The 21,130-nt window shown below is 41.0% G+C and overlaps 1 protein-coding gene across 1 annotated transcript; it reads left to right on the top strand.

Annotated features, from left to right (window-relative positions):
- Positions 1 to 5,425: 5,425 nt before the first annotated feature.
- LOC119178070 (uncharacterized) lies at positions 5,426 to 10,988 on the top strand. The gene is made up of 4 exons (XM_037429233.2): positions 5,426 to 5,535; positions 5,899 to 5,960; positions 7,581 to 7,717; positions 10,613 to 10,988. The coding sequence occupies exons 2-4, from the start codon at positions 5,909 to 5,911 to the stop codon at positions 10,922 to 10,924; spliced, it is 501 nt and encodes a 166-aa protein (XP_037285130.2). The 5' UTR covers positions 5,426 to 5,535; positions 5,899 to 5,908; the 3' UTR covers positions 10,925 to 10,988.
- The last annotated feature ends 10,142 nt before the right edge of the window (positions 10,989 to 21,130 follow it).

Below are 21,130 nucleotides of genomic sequence, written 5' to 3'. Positions count from 1 at the left end.
TGCTTTAGGTAGGCGCAATTCTAAAGTGTAATATTGACCGTTAAATACAGTTTAATAATCCTTGAGCCTAAATCAATTATTTCGCTGCGTGCGCGTTGCCCGCACAGGGATCGACAATGATTGATGTGTCGTGCTTTCAGTAACGCAGGCTGTTACTGAAAGCTTCCTTCCCAGCGCTGTAGCGGGTAGATATTATTCATATGTGGGATAACATCTCAAAACCACCATATGAATATGAGAGACGCCCTGGTGGAAGGCTCCAAAGATTTCGACGACCTGGGGTTCTTTAATGTGCACCTAAATCTGAGCACACGGGCCTACAACATTGCTGCCTCCATCGGAAACGCAGCTACCGCAGCCGGGATTCATTCCCGTGACCTGCGGGTCAGCAGCCGACTGCCTTAGCCACTCTACCACCGCGGCGGTGCAGCAGCCGGTACATCTCTCACTCGTTTGTAAGAACATGCATTTTTGAGTTGTTAATTCGGTGCTCCTTAGTGCATTAACATATGGGCATACTTTTTCAGTGGATTGCATCAGTATTTTCTTCGGCGGATTCTTAGTTACAGGTATCTATATAACTGCAAATCTGTACACTGCATGGCACGCCGGATGTATACAGCTATATTGTCGCTTGCGCGAAAAAAATACATAATATTCAATCGTGTGCGCGCATGTCTAACCAAACGAGTCATTGTAAATCATTTGTACAAGTCGACCAGTAGCAAGTGCTAGAAGCTCCTATCAAAGAAAAGAAATATCGGCAGCAACAGCCGACAATCTGCGGTTGCTCCTTCAGTCAATTAAGAATTTTTAGAGATAAGATGTAGATTTTTGAAAAATGTTGCGCTCTTGCCAATACAGGCGCGTCATTCAGTGCCCCGAAGCCGTTTGCCACTGTCGAATTGAGACGCAACTGTTATTTAGAAAGAAATATCGCGTCAATCTTGATTGTGCGACCTGTAAACATTGTCGAACGGCGCGTTTTTAGGATTAGTAGTCCTTTCGCAACCCAATCCACATATCATGGTGCGGCTCAAAGAAGAAAAACAAACAAAAAGCTGTGGCTTAGTGGACAGAGTACTCAAATTGAAATTCGAAGAAACAGAATGCTGTCGTGGGGTATTATTTTTTTCATTTCTTAAACTTTTTATTGTTAATGTGCGCAATGTTGCTTCTTTTACTTCTACATTTATTTATGGCGAATGCCCCCCCCCCCCCACCGTTCGACCCTGTGAAACCATTTTGCGCAGAGTACCCAGTGCCTCCCAGCGCTGGTTCCGGGATGCTGCTGCTCCTGCATTTCGGTACCAGCACTGCGAGGCGCTGGTACCAGCGTGATACTAGGCCCATAATCAGGCATGGCACCGAAGGTTGGTTTTCGCAATAGGGTTCACCTGAATAAATGTTCAACAGGTTTGATGGTGCATCAAATAGTCACTAAAGTATGAAAAGAAGCCAACCAATACATATTGTACGGCAAGAATTCGCAAGTGGCGTAAAATCGTGTGGGCATATACATGTTCAAACCACAAAGTATTAAAACTGTAAATGGCATACAAGGGACAATGCCTTGTGTTAGGTAATGACACATTGATTTTTTTTTTACCAAAAGCTTTCGTAAGATATATGAAATCATATATAAACGGACGAAAAATAACGGCTGCTTTTCTGATACATTTAGAGCACTAATTTGTAGTCACGGACCTGCTTATAGAAAAGATGGACAGCAGAAAGGCCCACCTTTTCGAAGCCAAAAAGTCCCCCCTGGCCCGGTGGAACGGGTGATGCTTCAATCGCAGGCTCCGCAAAAAGATTTCCGAGGTCAACAGAAGCATTGAAGGACACTGTAAGGTCCTTTTTAAACAACAATGGGACAATATTTCCAATATCGTAGACAGAAAGATGTGCAGTGCAGGTCTTTGGAACCTTGTGAAGCACCTGTTGAATGACACCAACATCATATCAAAGCAGAGGTGCATGGTCAGTCACACACTTTATTCAGCCAGGCAAAAATTCTCGGACAATCAGGTACTGGAAGAACTGGTTTGAAAGTACCTGTCAATCGCTTCCGGTCAGCCACCTCCATCTCCCATCAACGAAGAGGTGAAAGGCGACGGAGGTGAAAACAAAAGTCGAAGCCAATATTTTCCGCGGATGTGAATTATCTCACTACAGAGCCACGCCTGGTCTTAGAACAGGTATTCAAACAAACGCTCATGCTCGTGAAATGTCAACTATGGTTGTAGTGCTGGCTATCCACACTTAGACAAATACGTAAGTTCTCCTTATATTAGCCACCTCTGCAGGTTAACGTCAATGGTTGCGAAGCGTCATTTGCTGAAGTTGATATATCTAGCTCTGTGGAGGGCTACTAAGCTCGTAAACAGAAGAAATGACATGCCAGCTTACTGCTTCTGAGGTTCCTAATACCCATAATGATCATTACGCAACTGTGAACAACTGGGTATGTAAAACATGTGCGCCTGCTCAACGTATGTCTGTTCGTACAACATTCGTACATATCTGTAGCGATGTGACGACGTCCGACGTGGACGAGCTGTCATTGCTGGTTCAATGAGCTGACGAAGACATCAGTTGAGGACGGAAGTGAGCTGCTGAAGTACAGCAGCGGCCGTGGCGTCAAGCCAGCCTGAAGCTTCGAATATTCTAGGCACCTCGTGCCACGAGGTACTGGCACTCGTCTTCTTTTTCTCTATCTGGTTAGCCGCCACTAGGGCGACGCGACATATCTTTAGTGTCATGCCTTAATGTTTCGCTCAACAACACATTTACAACACAGATACCTTGCTTAGGCATGCATCGTGTCATATCGATTTCGAAAATACGCAAGATCTAATAAAACTTTTCGGCGTGACTACTCACATGTGGCGTGCCAACTTTTTGTAAGAAGAGATGCTCCCCATTCTAAAGCTTGTGTGATCCCCTATCGCAGTATGCAGGGGGTGGGGAAAATAGGAAATGCATTTTGTACGGTAGAGAGAGGGTTGCCACGTGGTCTTCGCTACACTATAGTGGTCAAAAGGCAGAGTAAAACGAAGAAAAGAAAACAATTTCAATAAATTTCTGATGAACCAGCCAGGCAGGACCCAATGCAGGCAAGGTTTCTTTTATATGCGAAGCATTTCTTTGCAAACTTCGGTTACCTTGGCCATATCTATCTATCTATCTATCTATCTATCTATCTATCTATCTATCTATCTATCTATCTATCTATCTATCTATCTATCTATCTATCTATCATTTAACTATCTATCATCTATCTATCTATCTATCTTTCTATCTATCTGTTCTCCTATACAAATTTCAGCTCCCGTAGCTGTTTCAATTAGAGGATCTATGCCAAAAGTGGTATGGCATAACCTGCATGCATGATGAGCATCAGTGATCAGTCGTAACATAAAAGTCATGACTTGTACGTCATGATTGTAACCATTTACATGTCATGGTCTTGCTGCACTTGCGGTGGTTTCTTTCCCATGACATATTGCAAAATAGTATGGTGTGACATCAGTGCGGAGCAAACATGAGTGACAAGCTCTAACGTGGGAATGATGACATGCAAATTGTGAGAACACGCCAGGATCATAATGAGCTCGTCGTCGTTTCACTAGCTTCACTAATACCAAACTAGGTTTAACATGATGTGAACGAATTACGACGGTACATGACACGTCCAAGCATAATTATTATGATAAGCATGTCATCTATAATGTGACTTTATGCTATTCTCATGGCGCACTCGCAGCGGTTTCACTAGCTTCACATATACAAAAGTTTAAGTCACGGGACTTGAATGGATGACGATGGTGTGTGTGCAAACAAGATAATCAGGACAGGCGTGTCATGTAAGAAGATGACTGCATTTCACTCTCATGGCTTGCAGCCTTTAGGCTACCTCAACATATACCAAATTTGGGGTAATTATATATTGCGAGGTCTGACTTATGTTTGAAGATCAGATATTAGACTTCCAACAGGAGAGCACGCCGTTGGCATTGTACTATGGCTGTAATTTGCTTTATTGGGAAAGGGTCCAACCAATAACAATTCAGTGCTTCAATGCATGCGAAAAGGGCCTTCAAATTATCGACTCATAGTCGCGAGACAGTACCTCCGGAATCATCAGTGACAACTTCACATCTACAGCACTTATCCACTTGTAAAACACAAAAAATAATCATCAAGTAGGAACTTCGAAACTCTCCAGTGCTATCGCTATACGAGTAGATGAAGTATTTAAATAGTGAGAGCCTGAAGGATAGGTACAATAATCAATGCCTAATATCTCGGCCATGCGCCATTTTCCGATAACATTGTTCAGTAGCGTGCTGCTTAGAACCTATGCAAATAATAGAAAACCTGCGTAGAAAACTTCAACAAAGACTGAAGACTATTCTCAAGATGACAAGAAAGTGAGCGATGCTAAGTAGCCTGGTCAGGTAACGAAGAAAATTTATGTGCGTAGCACTTCAGGGGGCATTAGGCGGAAACAATTCCACCTCATTGCTGAACAGACACGTTGAACACTTGTGTATTTTAACCAATAAAATATGCCTTTGGTTTCGGAAAACTTCTTCACAAATATTGCTAAAAATTCAAACTACGAGTTGAAATAACACATTTATTTTTTTTTTCAAAAATATTACATATACAGTGCGAAATCAACTTTTATTGGTGAGCTTATTTTCTACGGCCATTTTTCTTTCTGTAGCACATGGCCATAATGAATATGCTTTATTCGAGCAGAGAGTTACAAAATAATTGTGCCATTTATTTGGCACATTTATTTTGTAACTCTCTGCTCGAATGCAAGAGTGGACGAAAGGGCGCTCAAACGCTACTTTTGTCCAACCACTCTTGCCAATTGTACATATTTGTGTATTTTCAGAGGTACTAATAGACAAGGCAATGCTAAAAAACTTCACTTGATCAATTACACTTGTAAAAAGGCACACTGGCATCTTTGCCCTTAGTTGTCAACGCAATATTCGTGCCCAAGTGTTCAAAAAAGTTGTCAACGCAGTGTTGACGCGTAACAACTTCTCTCGCAAAATAATGAAAGGAGAATGTTCGAGATCAAGATCAACCAGACATGCCTCGATATCCTATATAAGAGAAAAGCTGCTAGCGAATGGCTGCTTTTTCACATAAAAACACTTACCGGTCCCGTGCATAGCAGGCCCAGAGATGAGGCACTGATAAAGGGACGTCGAACAATACAGCACTCAACTTCCTTTCAGGTGTGATAGCAAGTATTGCGGTTTTCGCGCGGTATCATTTCAGAACCTAGTCTTTTGTTAAATGTTCTTATCACCATCGAGCGTGTAGAGCGCTACGCTTTTCAGAACAGCAGAGCATGCCATCTCTTTATCAATGGCAAAGACTATGCCTGCCCCCCTACCCCTGTATACCACTCAGTCACCACTCAGTATCGCATATAAAAGCCAGAACTTCAGAGGCATAAAGGCGGTTAACCTAGGACGTCGACGCGCTAAAAGGTTTCTTCAACAGGTGAGTCCAGTGCCATTTGTATTATGACCACATATTTGATTGGTAACCAATATTTCGTCATATCTCACATACCATATGACAAAAACTGTACTGATGTTTTTTGGTAAGACTAAAACTCCAGTGGTAGTAAAGCTTATGTGCGTAGGCTGATTCAGCGCTTTTTCATCTCAACATTCAATTTTAACTTAACGCAACCTTTCATCATTCCTGAAGCAATGGGAATGATTGACGAAAAATGCCATGCACTATTGCATATTTCGTGCAATTTTCGAAGTCTGCTTGCTAAGAATCAATAACATTTTTCACTGCAGAGTTTATAAGATAGAAGCTCAGACATAATAGTTCGGCACACCTGTCTTTCAGGGCCAGCAAAATGAAGTCTGCCGTAGCTACTATTCTTGCTGTTTGCTTTGCTGCAGCAACCTGTGAGTATGAATATATTGTTTTTTGAGTGTTGATCCGAAATTTTATGAGCTAGTAAGAAAAAGCATTTTCTTTGTTAGTGCATGCTTGTTCTATATTACAACAATTGGTATCAGCAGTTGATCTGGAAAAATACAAGATCAAAACACAGCCCATTATATTTCATATCTTGAACTCCCCTTAGTTGTTGAATATCGCGCATCAATAGAATTCCCAGTTTGAGAGAAAATTTAACATGTTACGTGTCTTTGTACAATAAAAAAAACACAATTTAAGATTGTGTAAACGCCCCTCTTTCTCTGCACTGTTGCAGACAGAAAGCGATGCTAACGCTTTGCGCTGCTCAGCTTGTGGACACAGTTTCGCTTTTAAGACATTAAGGTTAATGTTTGGATAGGTGCGCTATGCGAAAACATCGCAGCTAGACTGCAGTGTTCGCTAGAAAACAACGAATGATTATCAGAAATCACTGCTCACTTTCACACTGCAGTATGCCCAATAATCATACAAGTTTTTGGCCCACTAAACTACCAAATATATTGTGTTGTGCTATTTTCTTGTCACTGCAGTACACCCGATAGTGGTACGCACAATTTTCTCATGTTGCGTTCACTTGCCGAGGAAACAATGTGTTTTAGTGACTTTTTGTCAATAACAGATGCAGATGAAGTTTTATTATTTCTGTGACCAACCGCACAATTTTCATTCGTGATCACCTGGTGGACGAAGCGGCCTCTGTGCCTTTTTGTGTGTCACAGTGCGTAGTATTGTGTGCCTTCTAGTCCCGTGTAATTTGTCCTTGTATACTCTCTACGCAGTTTTTTATGGGTAATTTGATGTGTTATATTGTGTCACCCTGCTAATCATCAGTATGTGATCCAGTTCATCAAGTTTCTTTATAATGCTACTGTTACTATAATTCACCTAAAAAAACATGCAATTTTTTACAAGATGAATGCAACGCACATGCAGTATTGAGTGCTCGGTTTGCTTCACTGCTCGACAAAGATAATAGTTTTTTTAAGATTTAATGTACCGATAATAATATTATATAGTCAGGCAGATCATATAGGTGAACTCCCCAATGATGGCGATTTTGTGTTTTTCGGTAACGTGAACAAAATGCAACCACTCTTGTGCGGTCCTTCACATTTTGTCCTGTACACTGCAGCACTCAAGCTGGCCGGGTGTTAAATTTGTACCGTCCCGATTGGTTTACACTGATTGAGAATGAGATACAGCATTCAACTATGAAGGTGCGTTTTTTATTACAAGGAGTAATTTGAAAATAGGCTGTAAAGTCATAAAGCGCAAACGTCTCAACTTATAATTATTCTGTAAAGATTATTTAATACCTGTGGCGTGACTTTCGTATGTATAAATAAATGGCGGTGACGTACTAAGCGGGCACGTGCATGAAACATTCAGGTAAAAGTGCACCTAAAACGTTTCTTGTTTCTGTCTTAGAGAACCAATTTAATGCTGGTATTACAAAGTGCACGAAAGGTATTGTCTTCACCCATGTATTTGGTCTTCTGAGCTGCCCCTCAATCTTGAACCCAGAAAGCCAAAATCGTAACACTGTTGTGCATTTCAAATTTTTATTGCGGTTATTTCTACAGGCTCGGCACATGTGCTCTCAGGCAAGCCGACGGTTGCTGTGAGTGCGCAGGCCCAGAAGCTAGCCAAAGAAGCCACGGACGTCGGAAACATTCTTCTTGAAGTCGCTCAAGGCCTTTCTAAGGACGAATCGAAGCTGGTAAGCTAAGGATAATCATTAATCACGACAGGGCACATCAAATGATCCCACAAAATTAGAAGCTAATGATACAAGAGATAGGAACAGCACTTTGGTCAATTAAGATTATTTATTTTTCACAGCATTCATATAAATTGAATAAAGTTTGATGGGCTCCTTAAAGACAAAAATTATTTTCTAACGCTATTTTCTGCGTAATACCATCACCACAATAATCGCCGTAATCAGCCAGTTTTATGTCTACTGACTAATACCAACAGGGTTCAAGCTCTACTAATGGTCCACCTACTCTCTTGTGCGAATTGGTTCAATTTTATATCTTCGGAGTTTTTATTTTCGCTGCTGTTTTAACTCTCTGTCATTCGCGGCTGCACAGCTGCTGTCCATTCTGTTGTTCGCAGTATTTCAAACATGCATACGTGTAATGAATTGAGTAATGTTTATCTGCCGTAAATATTTCATGGCCGGCCCAGATACAATTGCCTGCTGGAACAACCAGGACATTGATAGTCGTAGACATACTCAGTCAACAGTTGTTGTAGAGGGTGGTTGGCAACTAAACTAATCAACATATTTCCGATAAAAAGCACACTTTAGGAATGAAAACGCTCAAAGTACAACACAAAGATTCTAAGCCACAGCGGCCTGTCACGGGGTTCAAGCTAGTTTGTTTGACAGTAAACATAAGAAAGAGGGCGAGTAAAAACTAAATATCCCGGTGGCCCTGACTATTGCATTTTGAGGCGGACAATTTTTGTCATTCTGGTGTTTTCATCAATGTTACTGCAAGCATAGTGAGTCAACCAAGACACCATGAATGTCGACTAAAAAAAAAAACTTTCGCAACAAAAATGGAGCTCATGACGGTTGCGTGTGGTGAAGCTTCTGTGTTATCATCGCAGGTAGCCTAGATAAATGTAAATGCAAGATAATGTAATAAATTTATTACGATGAATACGTTGTGGTTAAGTTTTATGAGGCGCGCAATTTGGGAGCTTGCAAAGGTGGTCAGTATTTAAAACGTGCGTCGTGCATGTTTTTGAGTAATTATGTGTGAACGTGGTAACTAACACATTCTGACTTCTTTCTGCAAAAAAAATGAAATCTTTAGCTTAACCGCTTCAAGTTTCTTACATAAGGGGCAAAAATGGCTCGCAGTACTTGTGGCCAGAAATCACTTATGTTGGTTTCTTCTAACGAAAGAAGCTGTTGTGGTTTCGTCACACGAAAAATGAAGTTTTGCTCTATTCTTCACACAAACGTGTGCTGACCATGCGACACTGCAAGAAACATCACTAACAATTTTCTCACGTGTAGAGAATACTGTGAAATAAGCATACCGAAGACAAATATGCCGAATGATGTGCAATTGCGCTAAGCCTTGGTAAATACTTTCGTAATAAGTTAACATAGATAAGGCGTGGTTGAAGGGTAGTTAATTAAAACGGCACACATAAATGTGTCTAAAGAAAAAAAATATACACAGCGCTTCTTGTTTTGTGTGTCTTTATTCATTTATTCTAACTCTGCGCTACCAAAATTGGCTACGAATAAATATTATTACACCTAAAAGTAAGGCAAATGACTGCAAAGCAGCTGACAAAGAGAGCTATGTTCTTGGTGTACACAGAGACATACAAAAACATTTATTTTGAATCGGTATCTTTAGCAAACTTAAAAATACTCCCTCACAATGAGTCTGGAATTTCAAGGCTCGCTTTTAAGAAATATATGCACGCTGTGGGATGAAAGACCTTAATTTTAAACATTTACGACACAATTTTATACCTTAAACAAGTACACTGACCTTCTATTTACCTGTTACAATATTGACATTCTGCAGCCAGATAACGCACCATAAACTTGCTCAAGGTTCTGATCCTTTCAACGCCAGCATTAGGCAAGTTGACGGCGTGCTTCCAGATGCAGGTGTTTTGCACTGATAGTCAATGCACTCTTTGACAGATGACACCACAGTGTGTGTTGCGCAGTAGCTTCACCTCTCACCGTAGCCGTGTATGATAGGCAAGCTTAGATATTTATCTCGCATAGGGACAAAAATGTAATCTATATGAACGATTGCACAGTGTGTAATGGTGCAGTTGGCTGTGCAACCTTGTGGTGCACAAGCAAACATGTAATGCTGCAACCTTGTTGCACCATTACATTGCAACACCATATTACCATTGTTACACCATTGTTACACCAACACCATTGTTACACCATACATTACATTGCGAGCATTCACAAGGTTGTAAATAATGTTATCTGTAAGCAGTATGTCGCGCCAGTACACATTTTACGGTTTCGTAACTCTAGAATATGGCAGATGTAACGTATGAAAAGACCTTTCGGAATTCTGAAGGACTGATATTTAATAGAGTCCGAGACGCTGCAGGCCAAGGGGGTGGCTACGCCAATAATTCGACAATAATTCGGTAAACTGGTCGATTTCAGAGACATGGCCAAGTGCCTATAAAACTAAAGCTTTTTAAGGTCCTGCCGCGGTGATATAGTGGCCAAGGTACTCGGCTGCTGACCCGCAGGTCGCGGGCTCGAATCCTAGCTGCTGCGGCTGCATTTCCAATGGAGGCGGAAATGCTGTAGGCCCGTGTGCTCAGATTTGGGTAAACGTTAAAGAACCTCCGGAAGTCAAAATTTCCGGAGCCTTTCAGTACGGCGTCTCTCATATTCATATGGTGATTTTGGGACGTTAATCTTCACATATCATCAAAAGCTTTCTAAAAAAGTATATATTAAAAACAGTAATTCATTTTTCAGCGGTGCCTAAATACTGCCCGTTTCTTAGAAGTTTGTTCAGAAAGGATAAATGTTAAAATTGTGAAGTGTTGAAAACTACATCATATCAGTTCAAAGGCATTTACGTCCGTGCAGGACACTGAGTATTTCCTGAAAGACCTCTTCGTGAAGGCGTCCAACCACATAAAAGAGGCAGTCAGGAAGATCAAGAATGTGATTCAAGGCACTGCACAAGACATGAGGGATACAATCAAGGAAGGAGCTGACAAGGCAAAGCAGAAGGCGCAGGAGAAGGCTTTCGAAATTCTGGCCAAGATCATGGGAGACTCCATGGGTATGTACGCGGCAGAAGACTCGCAGGTCGCTTTTCGCAAGGACGTGTGCGCGAAGCTTGAGCGAGTTGGCAGGAAACTCATCGTGGAGGGTGAGCAGCTCTCAAGGTATTAGGAAAAGTGAACGATAGCTTCACATTAAATAAACGCCTCAATAAAACATGAACAAAAACTGCTGATTACATTTTATGTCTCACTTTATTCTCCGCAATAAGAGGGGAACTTCCTGAGATCAGAGAATTTTTGTTCGGACAGACATTGGGCATCAGTAACCTGTGAACAAAACATTTCAACATAACATTCCGTACAATATGCAGATTCTTGCGACAGAATGTGGTTACTTTGTCACCGCACATATTCCAAGATTTTCAATTGACTTGGTTGATCATTATATTTGACCGTGCACATAATAAAGAATACGCGGGGCATTTCAGGGTTTCAAAGACAAATAAAGAGCGTCATATTAGGAACTTACAGGCTAGCCTACTGTTTTATCTTCCTTGTGTTGTGGATAATGTAGTGTTATTGCTTATTGTATAATTTTTAATGGCTTGATAGCTCATCTCTTAGGCATCACTAGGAAAGGAGAGAGAGCTGCTAAACTCCCCCTCCCCCCTCTAGCTTTCCAGATATTTTTCAGTTCTTCATATGCATATATACATTTACACATACAAATGCACACACGAATGTAGATAAAAAAGGCTGACATCTCATTTTCCAACCCACGACGCAGCTCAAAAATATTTCTTTTGCTATGCTACCCGTCCCTACACTCTAGCCACATTCCTTCCAGCGCACCTGTGTTGGCAGTAGAACACAGATGATAACTTCATTTCCTTTAACTTAAGAATGCTTTATATTCAGCACAAAGATTGCCGTCTACATATCTATATGTGGGCTTGGGCTGAAGATTGCTTTTGCAATAGCATCATGCAGAGTTACGTAGGTAAAAAGCTGTGAAAGAAACATAATTTAAAAAAAAAGCATTTGTTTATCTATAACTCTTTGGTAACTGCACCTACGTTCAGCTAATACATAACGCTTTCAAATGAGATATTATGCATACTTTTTTCCAGGCATCAAATTGACGTTTTGACACTGAATATAGAACTTCCCCCCCTCCCCGAAAAGGAAAATCGCAATTTCTTTTTTCAGTCTATCTGCTATAGTTTCAGCACCTAAATTATTTTTAATTTTTAGCATCTCAAGCAGGCCAGCTGCACGTAATTTATTTGTGCTCTTTGAGCTAGCCATGTTTGCTGAAAAAAAAACGAAATTGGCAACTATTCAGCATTGCTTGTGTGATAAGCTTTCGAAAAATTGATATACATAATTGAGTCACTATTTTACAGCTACATTGCTTCATCACCTTACCACAAATACCGTTTTATTGAGGGAATTTTTAAGCACTTCATAAATTTTTTTTCACGCCTTCTAGCTCACTCAGCACAAAAAGTTGCAGAGTGACAATAGGCACGATATCTCTTGGCAACAAAAATAAACAAACAGGGCGAGTTTTTCAAAAAACGTGAATTTTTTCGGCCATATTTGTGATGGTCTAAAAACGCTGGTTGGGTTGGCATGTCATGGCCAAATTATAACGCTCTAACTGAATGCAAATCACCAAAAAGGGGAGCGTTTTTGAGGGGTTTATTTTTTTTGTTAGACACAACAACAGTAATTCAAGTTACATTTACGCCAGGAAAAACATTCTGGACAATCACTGTATCAACTATAGTGTGCTAATGATGATGGTGTCCATTCAAGAGGTCATGGCAGGTGAAAATGGCTGCACTGTCTGCACTGAATGTAACACAAACCAACCTTTTAGCTTTACCAAAATTGCACATTGAGCTTGCTTGCAACAGTTTGCGAGAGGGAATATACTAAACATGTATGCACGGGTCAATGACCTATTTGTACCTAGTCACAAAACTGTTAGGGTATTCAGGAACCATGGCTCCATAAAAAATAATATTGAGTCAGCATTTACACAACACATGTGTAGTGGTTTAGATACCCTGCCACTACTTCTAAAGTAAAGATAATGTCAATGAAAACACTACCATAAGCTGCAAGCAAACTTATGAATAAATTACTAGGTGAAAAGAACTTTTGTTAAAAAGAAGAGCAGCAGGGCAAAATATGCGCCACTCATTTTGTAAAATCGTGTCAAAACCTTCAAAATGCAGCTGTTGTATAAAAGTTGAATAATGCATGCTCTGCGTACAATTCTCTCTGTACGTTTCATGTGTATTCCACTTGAGGTGCAGGAAGGTAGGCTATTCCACAAAATAATGATTACAATTGCAAAACAAGCTGTGCATCATAATGAAGCGCTGAGACAATATGTGATTCTGCACAAGGTAAGGGCGAAACAACAGTCGTTTCTGCGATAAAAGAAAAAAAGCAACACTTTAAAAGAGTTGATGATTGGGCTAGCTCGTGTTTGGACATAAAAGCCGTTCTTGCTCGCCCATGGCTTTCGTGGTGTCCGCCATCCTAGTAGGTCCTCGCTGTCCTGGCTGTCCTTGAGGTTTCCTCCAGAGATTCTTGAGGCCTGAGCGTCCGGCTTCAATTCGGAATCTACTCCTACTGCTACTTCAAAGGCGCCTTCGTGCTTCATCCTGTGGGGGAGCGGCCGGATAGGGCGGTGCTGTTAAACCTATTAACCTGATGTCAATTTCATCTCCCGGCCAGGCATATTCGGCCTGGTCAGCTTCCCTTCCTAACAGTGATTTTACAATCAATCTATTTTTGCGCAGTGGTCGGAAAAGCGTTCCTGTGGCCCTGGTTCCAACCAACGGCGAGTCTATTCGCATGAAAAATCCGAAACTAATTCAGGAAGAACTCCGGAAGATTTCCTATTATTACCAAATGATTACTGAGGTGCGTCAATTTGGACGTGGAGGCATCTTGTGCTGCTCGCCGGACCAGGCCTGCATCACAGATGTTCTAAAATGCACAACGTTTACCTCAAATCTGATGAGCTGTTTCGTACCTGTCCATTTTGCCTGTGTGAAGGGACTGGTTCGAGGAGTGGACTTGAGCTTTGCACCACCCGAAATACTTGAAATGTTTGCGGCCGCAGGAGCAGTCTCTGTATTTCGATGCTCGCGAAACGTTAAGAACAAAAAGGTCCCCACAGAATCAGTGATTGTGACTTTTGCCGGCACGGCTCGACCGACCGAAATTAAGGCATGGCCACTAATTTATCGTGTAGATGCACTATCCCCTCGTCCACTGCAGTGCAAAAAATGCTGGAGGTATGGGCATACCATCAAGGGATGTAGATCGGATGTGAGGTGTCGCACATGTACTGACCAACGTACACCCGACAAATGTTCAACCCAAGAGGTGAGATTCTGTCTATGCAGAGGAAATCGCGCGGCTGACGATGAAAGTTGCCCCATGAGGACGTGTGAGTTGCAACTTCTAGAGATCATCGAACAACAACGATGCTCCCGGCGTGAGGCCCGATCTATTCTTTCTGAGCACTCACGTGGCTATGCCTCCGTTGCCAACCGGGCAAACCAGATGCATGAGTCGTCGTTGCCTGATTTAATAACATCAACAGTGAAAAAGGCCATGGCGAAACTTATGGAATCTCTATTCGTGAGCCTAACGGAGTCATTGGCACAAATAGTGAGCACTCAGTTGAATCAAATATTGCAGGGGGGTAACCAACCTGCCGTGCCCCCTTCTCTACCTTCACCAGTTAAGGTTACTGATATTCCATCGGAACCAGGCCCTTCGAAGTCAAAGCCAGACACGCCGAACACTGGCCATAGAATAATTATGCCTCCTGTACAGGACTTACATTGGAGCTCGGACTCCGATTCTCATGTCTCACAACCAGAGTAAAGGACTCTGACTCAAGAAATATGAAACGACGTGCTTCTCCTGAGGCACAACGCTCCTAAATTAGTCCGAAATCAAGAAATAAGAGATATCAGAAGGAAAACCCATCAAAAAGGATTTTTTCAAGCATAGCATCTTAGAGAAAGGAGTGAGTGCTGCTGGTATCTTTTCAAAATAGGAAATTTAAAAGTACTACAGTGGAATTGCCGCTCCATTTTTTTCAGCAGCTGCAGACTTACTTCAACTTTGCGATAGTTATTCCCCTGATATTGTTGCTTTACAAGAAACTTGGCTTGCAGAAAATAAGTATTTTAGGATTAAAATTACCGCACATTTTGTCTAGACCGCCCAACTCGGGGTGGAGGTTTGGCAATATTTATCTCATCTAAAATCGCCCATAGAGCTAAAATTATTTCTCAGTCATTGACTTCAGAAAGCGAGATTTCAGCAATAAGCATTACTATTCCTGGGTCCCTCCCATTCTTATTTATTAATGCTAATTTTCCTGCGGGTGTTCTATATTCTTCTGTCCTAGATACTGCAGTTCACTATTGCTAAAAATATATTGTATTAGTAAGTGACTTCAATTCTCATCATATTTTGTGGGGTTTTAAAACTGATCTGAATGGCAAACGTTTATGGGATTAGGTGAACAAGAATAACTTTATATGCATAAACACCAAACTCCTACTTTCATGTGTAATCAGTCCTCCTCGGTACTCGATCTAACTTTTTCTAACGCTAACCTCTCCATCTTATCATGGTCTGCGATTAACTCGGGAACAAGTAGTGACCATATGCCAGTATTGTTCGAAGTGTTATGTCCAATAACCTTCAAGAATAGATCTTCCGTAACACATGTAAATTTTAATATTTTCGAGAAATAGTTACGAGGCACTTTATATAACCAAACGAATGATGCAGACTAGATGCGATCAGAATTAGCGACATTTTAAAAGAGTCGCTAAATAAATCAAAATTCACCTTTGAAAGCTCTCAACCGTCTACCAACCCTTGGTGGAATGCGGACTGTTTGCGGGCTTATAGACTAAGAGAGGCTGCATGGAAAAAAATTAATCTTCAACCAGTGTTCCAGGAACTGGAGTGATTATAAGTATGCCGCCGCTATTTTTAGGAGAACCATCGCTAATGCGAAGGACAAATTTAACAACGACAGATGTGAGTTCCTGTCAAAGCCGGTCAATAGAAAAGCACTTTTTCGCTTTCTGAGAACTAAGAAAGTTCTTCCGGTACAAAGAAATATAGAATCTGTAGAATCATCACCAGTTGAACTGAAGGCCCTTCTAGAAGATATAGCTCAGGGTCTAGAAAGTCGCTTTACGACACTTCTCTCATACCAAGCCCAGTCCCCTCATAGGGCTGAGGATTTTGAAGAGGTTACGCCTGCAGAATAAGCAAACGTAGTCAGAACACTACCCCATTCTGCTCCTGGTCCTGATGGCATAACGACGTCAATGATAAAATCAGTAAATAAAATATACCCACTTGGCCTACTCGAAATTATTAATCACTCAATTAGAAGCTCTTGGTTGCCACCTGATTGGAAAATGAAAAAAGTGATTCCTATAATAAAAAAGCAAAGTTCTGGGTTTACCTTAGATAATATCAGGCCTATTTAACTTATATCAAACCTAGTAAAACTGATTGAAAGAACTTTATATAGACGTATAGATCGATGGATGTCAGAAAAACTGACACTGAGCTCATGTCAAATCGGATTCACGCGTGGTTGCTTCATTTGGTGTGCACACGTGGATCTCGAAAGCAGAATTCAACTTGCTCGATATCAGAAACAATACTCCGCTTTGGTACCCTTGGATATCACAAAAGCCTATGATAACGTGGAGCATGTTACCCTCCTAGATTCATTTTAGAATTTAGGACTGCCTCAATACTTTGTGGCCTGGATCCATGCTTTCTTAGGTGATAGAGAATTTTACCGCTCGCAATCTGCTGTCAACTCTTCAATATACAGGCAAACGAGAGGTATATCGCAAGGGTCCGTGCTATCGCCCTTATTATTTAATTCACTACTATGTACCATTCCCATACAGCAAGATGTACAGGTCTATGTGTATGCCGATGAAATTGCATTTTTTGCTGCGTTGGCGGACATTCACACACTATACCTGATTCTGCAGACATACATGAATAGTCTGGAAACGTGGCTGGAGGATATCAACCTATGCCTCAATACAAACAAAAGTACAATCATAGTTTTCGCACAAAACATCCCAGTGCGAATTTCACTAATGTACCGACTGGACGCCATACCTCAGGTCGAGTCAGTTAGGTACTTGTGGGTAACCTACAACGAAACACTTAACTGGAGTCCCCACATAAAATACATGGCTGCTAAAGGAGCACGTGCCGTAGGAATGCTGCGCAGGCTCAGTAATTATCGTGCTGGTTTGCGTAGAGACGTGCTCGTTATGATATATTGCATGTACATTCGACCAATATTAGAATTCGGCTGTTTTTCTTTTCGGGCGCTCCGGCCTATAAAGTTCGACCACTGATTCTGCTAGAACGCGAATATTTACGCTTATGCCTAGGGCTACCCAAATATGTTGCCAACAATATCCTATACGAAGAATCCTGCCTGCCTTCTCTTATCAAAAGATTTCATATTTTAACAGTACGTACATTTCTTAAAATCTATGCATCACCTCAGCGTAGGTCACAGTATGTGTTCATTAACCAGCAGACCTCATTCTTCAACCACCAATGGCCTAAATTAAGGTGTCCTCAAGTAATATTTTCTCAGAAACTTTTAGATCCCTTAAGAGTTAACCTTTGGGAAACACTTGTGCTCAACACTGTAGATGCAATTAGGATAAAGTTTGACAGTATATATCCCAAGAATGCAAAAAATTTACCATATCGATATATAAGTGGCATTTTGGAAGATCATTTGGCCACTCTAGAAACATCCATTCTGATAGCGACTGACGCTTCGGTTTATGAAGAGAAGGCTGGCGTAGGAATCGTATCATCCTCTCTAGATTGGGATTTCTCAATTCTATTACTCGACTTTAAACCTATTCACAGAGCTGAACTATTGGCGATAGTCCCAGCATTGTGTAAAGTGCCGCAAGATCCATCAGCGGTGATTGTTCTAACAGACTGTCTCGTGGTCTGTACTGCCTTAAGCTCACCAACTTTTTCGCGTACCTTAGAAACTTTCTATTCGCTCATTCCTTCACATGTGCGACTCGTCCGACTAGTTTGGGTACAAGGCCATAGAGGTTTAGCTCTGAATGAGCATGCAGATGCACTAGCTGTATCTTTCCTTGATTGTCCTGTTTTACCTATTTTGCCTACTTCAGAGTATATCACAGCAGCACGCTTTGCAAAACGCACAATGGCCAATAACTTTGAAAAATCCCTTTTGTTTGTACCAGACTTCCCACAGCTAAAGTTCCCTTGGAAAAACAAGTGGTGTTCATCAAGAAAGCAAGAAATAGTGATTACCAGGCTGCGTTGCCGAGTCCCCTTATTGAACTTTTACCTTCACAGGTCGGGTCTGGCACAGTCGCCTTTGTGCCTTTACTGTAATGAGAGGGAATCTTTGGAGCACTTCTTTTTGTCATGCTAAAAATTCAAAACTCAAAGGGAAAATCTACTAGAAGAACCCCTACGAAAGTTGGGCTTAATCATGACACTTCCGGTGGTTTTTTCATTTGGTGTAGTCGAATTTGGATTCAGCCACTTGAGCGTTTTTAGCGCTGTTACAAATTTCTTACGAGGATCTAAAGATTGGAATGCTAAAACTAAGTAACTTCAGTTGTTTTATGTATTTTTTCCTTTTTGTATGTTATGTTTCCTTTTCAAGGTTTTTTTTGTTTAGAAATTTAACACCTTTTTATTATTACCTATATTACCTAAATATTCAAACCCTCTCTTTCAAGAAGTGAATTAATTTAAAAAACAAGGCACCTTCCTATTCATGGCCTATCCCCCTAAGTGGGTTGCGCCAAGGTGTTGAGGAACCAACCAACCAACCAACATAAAAGCCATTGCGAGTAGCACAACTAGACGGGACATCAGACAAAAGCGGACTAGCAACAATATTACAACACTAAACAAAACTGAGAAAATTTGTAACCTTCAGAGGGGATGCTGTCTAATCAATAAACATATTATTTAACCACGCATGGTCCATCCAAGTAAGGTTGACAAGGCATGCTGCAGGTCTCACAACCACTTCTTCTTTTGGTGGTGTCACAGAAAATTATATCTGTTTTGGATGAAGAACGTGTCAAGCGCTTCATGAGCCAAAATTGCAAAGATTGCTACAGAGTGGCGTTCTAAAAGAACCGACATTTGAAAGGAAGATTCTACTGAAGTAATTTTTTCAATTGGTTCATTGCCGACTATAGGCACTGATATATATTAGCTCCCACTTTGCTAATGTACGGTAAGGAAAAAAGGCTAGTTCCGAAAACGAAAACAAGTTTCTAAAAAAAAAATCGAAGCTTGTTGCCAAAGCGCCCAACAAGAAAGCTGGAAGCATTGCCTTACCACAATGTTACAGAATCGGAAAATAGGGTAGAAGGAGGACAATGAACTAACTGTTTCCTTAACCCCTCCTAATATTTGTTTAAATTTCGGAGGTGAAGCCTGAGTTCCCCTAAATAGATGCATGCTAGGCCTTTGTTTTGTGCAACGTGCACATCATCAATAATTTCTTATTAGTAAGGAATGAACGAAAGAACGAGGCATGTTAAGAGCTTGTTTTGTAACCTTAACAAACTGTTATTATTAACAAGAAAACCGATTGAAATATAGTGGTGTATTTCAAGTAATTAGAGTGCTATTGTGAGAAAGGTGGACAAAATATAGTTTCACTTTGGCAGAGACCAAACCTGTCAATTCGGAATACATCCGATGCTCCATCAACTTGTTCATTAGTTCTAATTAACGTGCCTAATGCAAGTGCGCAAGCGCTTAAAGTTCCCCTTATTCTGTAGATTCATAGTAAGGGTCTCGTTCTGTCAGAATGGATGCCCTAAAGTAGTGTGCGAAGATTATTATTCAGCTACCAACTGATAAAATATTACGTGCTTTACCGTTCCAGCAGGCACGAAAAGTGTTCCATACTCACCGTCATGGCTACTAGCAGTGTTAACACTTTCAGCACTTAGGTGGGTCAATCACCCATATATTTTTTGCAACCTCTACTTCTGTGTGGGCGTGTATTGTTTCCCTGAAAATACGAGCTTACATTGATAAGCCTTTTGTATTTGAAAAAGTCTTAGAAAAGCAGGTTTATTTAAGACGCTGCATAGTCATTCAAAAGTCATCAAAGTATTCAGCACCGACGCAGTTTTTCCAAAGGCTTTTTCATTACTGAAATGCGTCCTTGTAGGTGAACTTCAGAGGAAATTAAACGACCCTGGACAGCAAATTTGGAAAGTCGAGACGCTTGTGTGTTTTGACAGTCCAGCGTGCGGAGGCACTCATGACCAATTATTATTGAATAGCGATGTCTCTAAAGTATTTTATTTTGGTTTTAAAGCAAGAATTGGTGCTGCAGGGTAAGATTGAGCTATAGCAGTGTAGCTCAGATGAGCAACAAGATGTGCTTCTGTTTAAGTTGCAAAATTTTTCAACACCGACTTTCCCTGACGAAGGTTTTGCCTCTAGAATGTGGTATGGTGTGTATCAAAAATGCTGCACGCGATATAGAAGACTCAAAGCTCGACTAGTGCGTGCTACCCCCTCCCTACTCGTGCATATACAGCATCACTGTTTGGAAAGCCTGATTTATGCAGAAAAAGCCATAGGAATATTGTAGGTAATATCCACTCTCTAGGGTTAACATGTGACAACATAAAAGTAAGGTGTCACAACTGGCACGACAGCTCACATTCACATCACACCCTTCATTTTTTAAGTCACGGCTTCGGTAACGGCCATTAGCAGCAGCATTGATAGCTTGCAGCAAGAACATGATTTTACCTGACCGTTAAAACTGTACTGCATTTTACACTCGCATAAGCTTTTGAAAGCAGATTTCATACGCAACGACACATTTTAATAACTTTTCAATTGGTTGGCCTAAATCACACAAGCAGTTGGCACAGGATCACTTCTAGCCTTGTTGATGTTCAGTGCAGACATAATAAAATAAAATGGGAGAAGAGGAAGAAGAACCCTTGAACTTGGCACACACACAAGTGCCTGGGTGTGTCCTCCTTCGCTTTGCCCTGTAGTGACAAGTCTGCACTAAATACCATCAACAAAGCTGAAAGCCTATGTCGGCGTCATTTAGGACTGCCCATCAGAAATTTGTGAAGAGAGGAATTCTGTCATGTACGAAATCTGTTTTCAAAGTTCATGTGAGCATAAGGTGCAGATTTTTGGCATTCAGGTAATACAAGCTATTTTTAGCTGCAGGAAACAACATGACGCTAAATACAGATGGTCCTGGAGC

This window comes from Rhipicephalus microplus, chromosome 1 (assembly GCF_043290135.1).
Source record: "Rhipicephalus microplus isolate Deutch F79 chromosome 1, USDA_Rmic, whole genome shotgun sequence".
NCBI lineage: Eukaryota > Metazoa > Arthropoda > Arachnida > Ixodida > Ixodidae > Rhipicephalus > Rhipicephalus microplus.
The sequence above is the reverse complement of the archived record's forward strand: the minus strand, read 5'-3'. Positions and strand labels throughout refer to the sequence as shown.

Excerpts from the sequence above, each read along its gene's own strand:
- LOC119178070 (XM_037429233.2), top strand. The coding sequence starts at position 5,909 with ATGAAGTCTGCCGTAGCTACTATTCTTGCTGTTTGCTTTGCTGCAGCA. Across the intron at positions 5,961-7,580 it reads TTGCTTTGCTGCAGCAACCT|GCTCGGCACATGTGCTCTCA; the intron begins GTGAGTATGAAT and ends TTATTTCTACAG. Across the intron at positions 7,718-10,612 it reads CTAAGGACGAATCGAAGCTG|GACACTGAGTATTTCCTGAA; the intron begins GTAAGCTAAGGA and ends ACGTCCGTGCAG.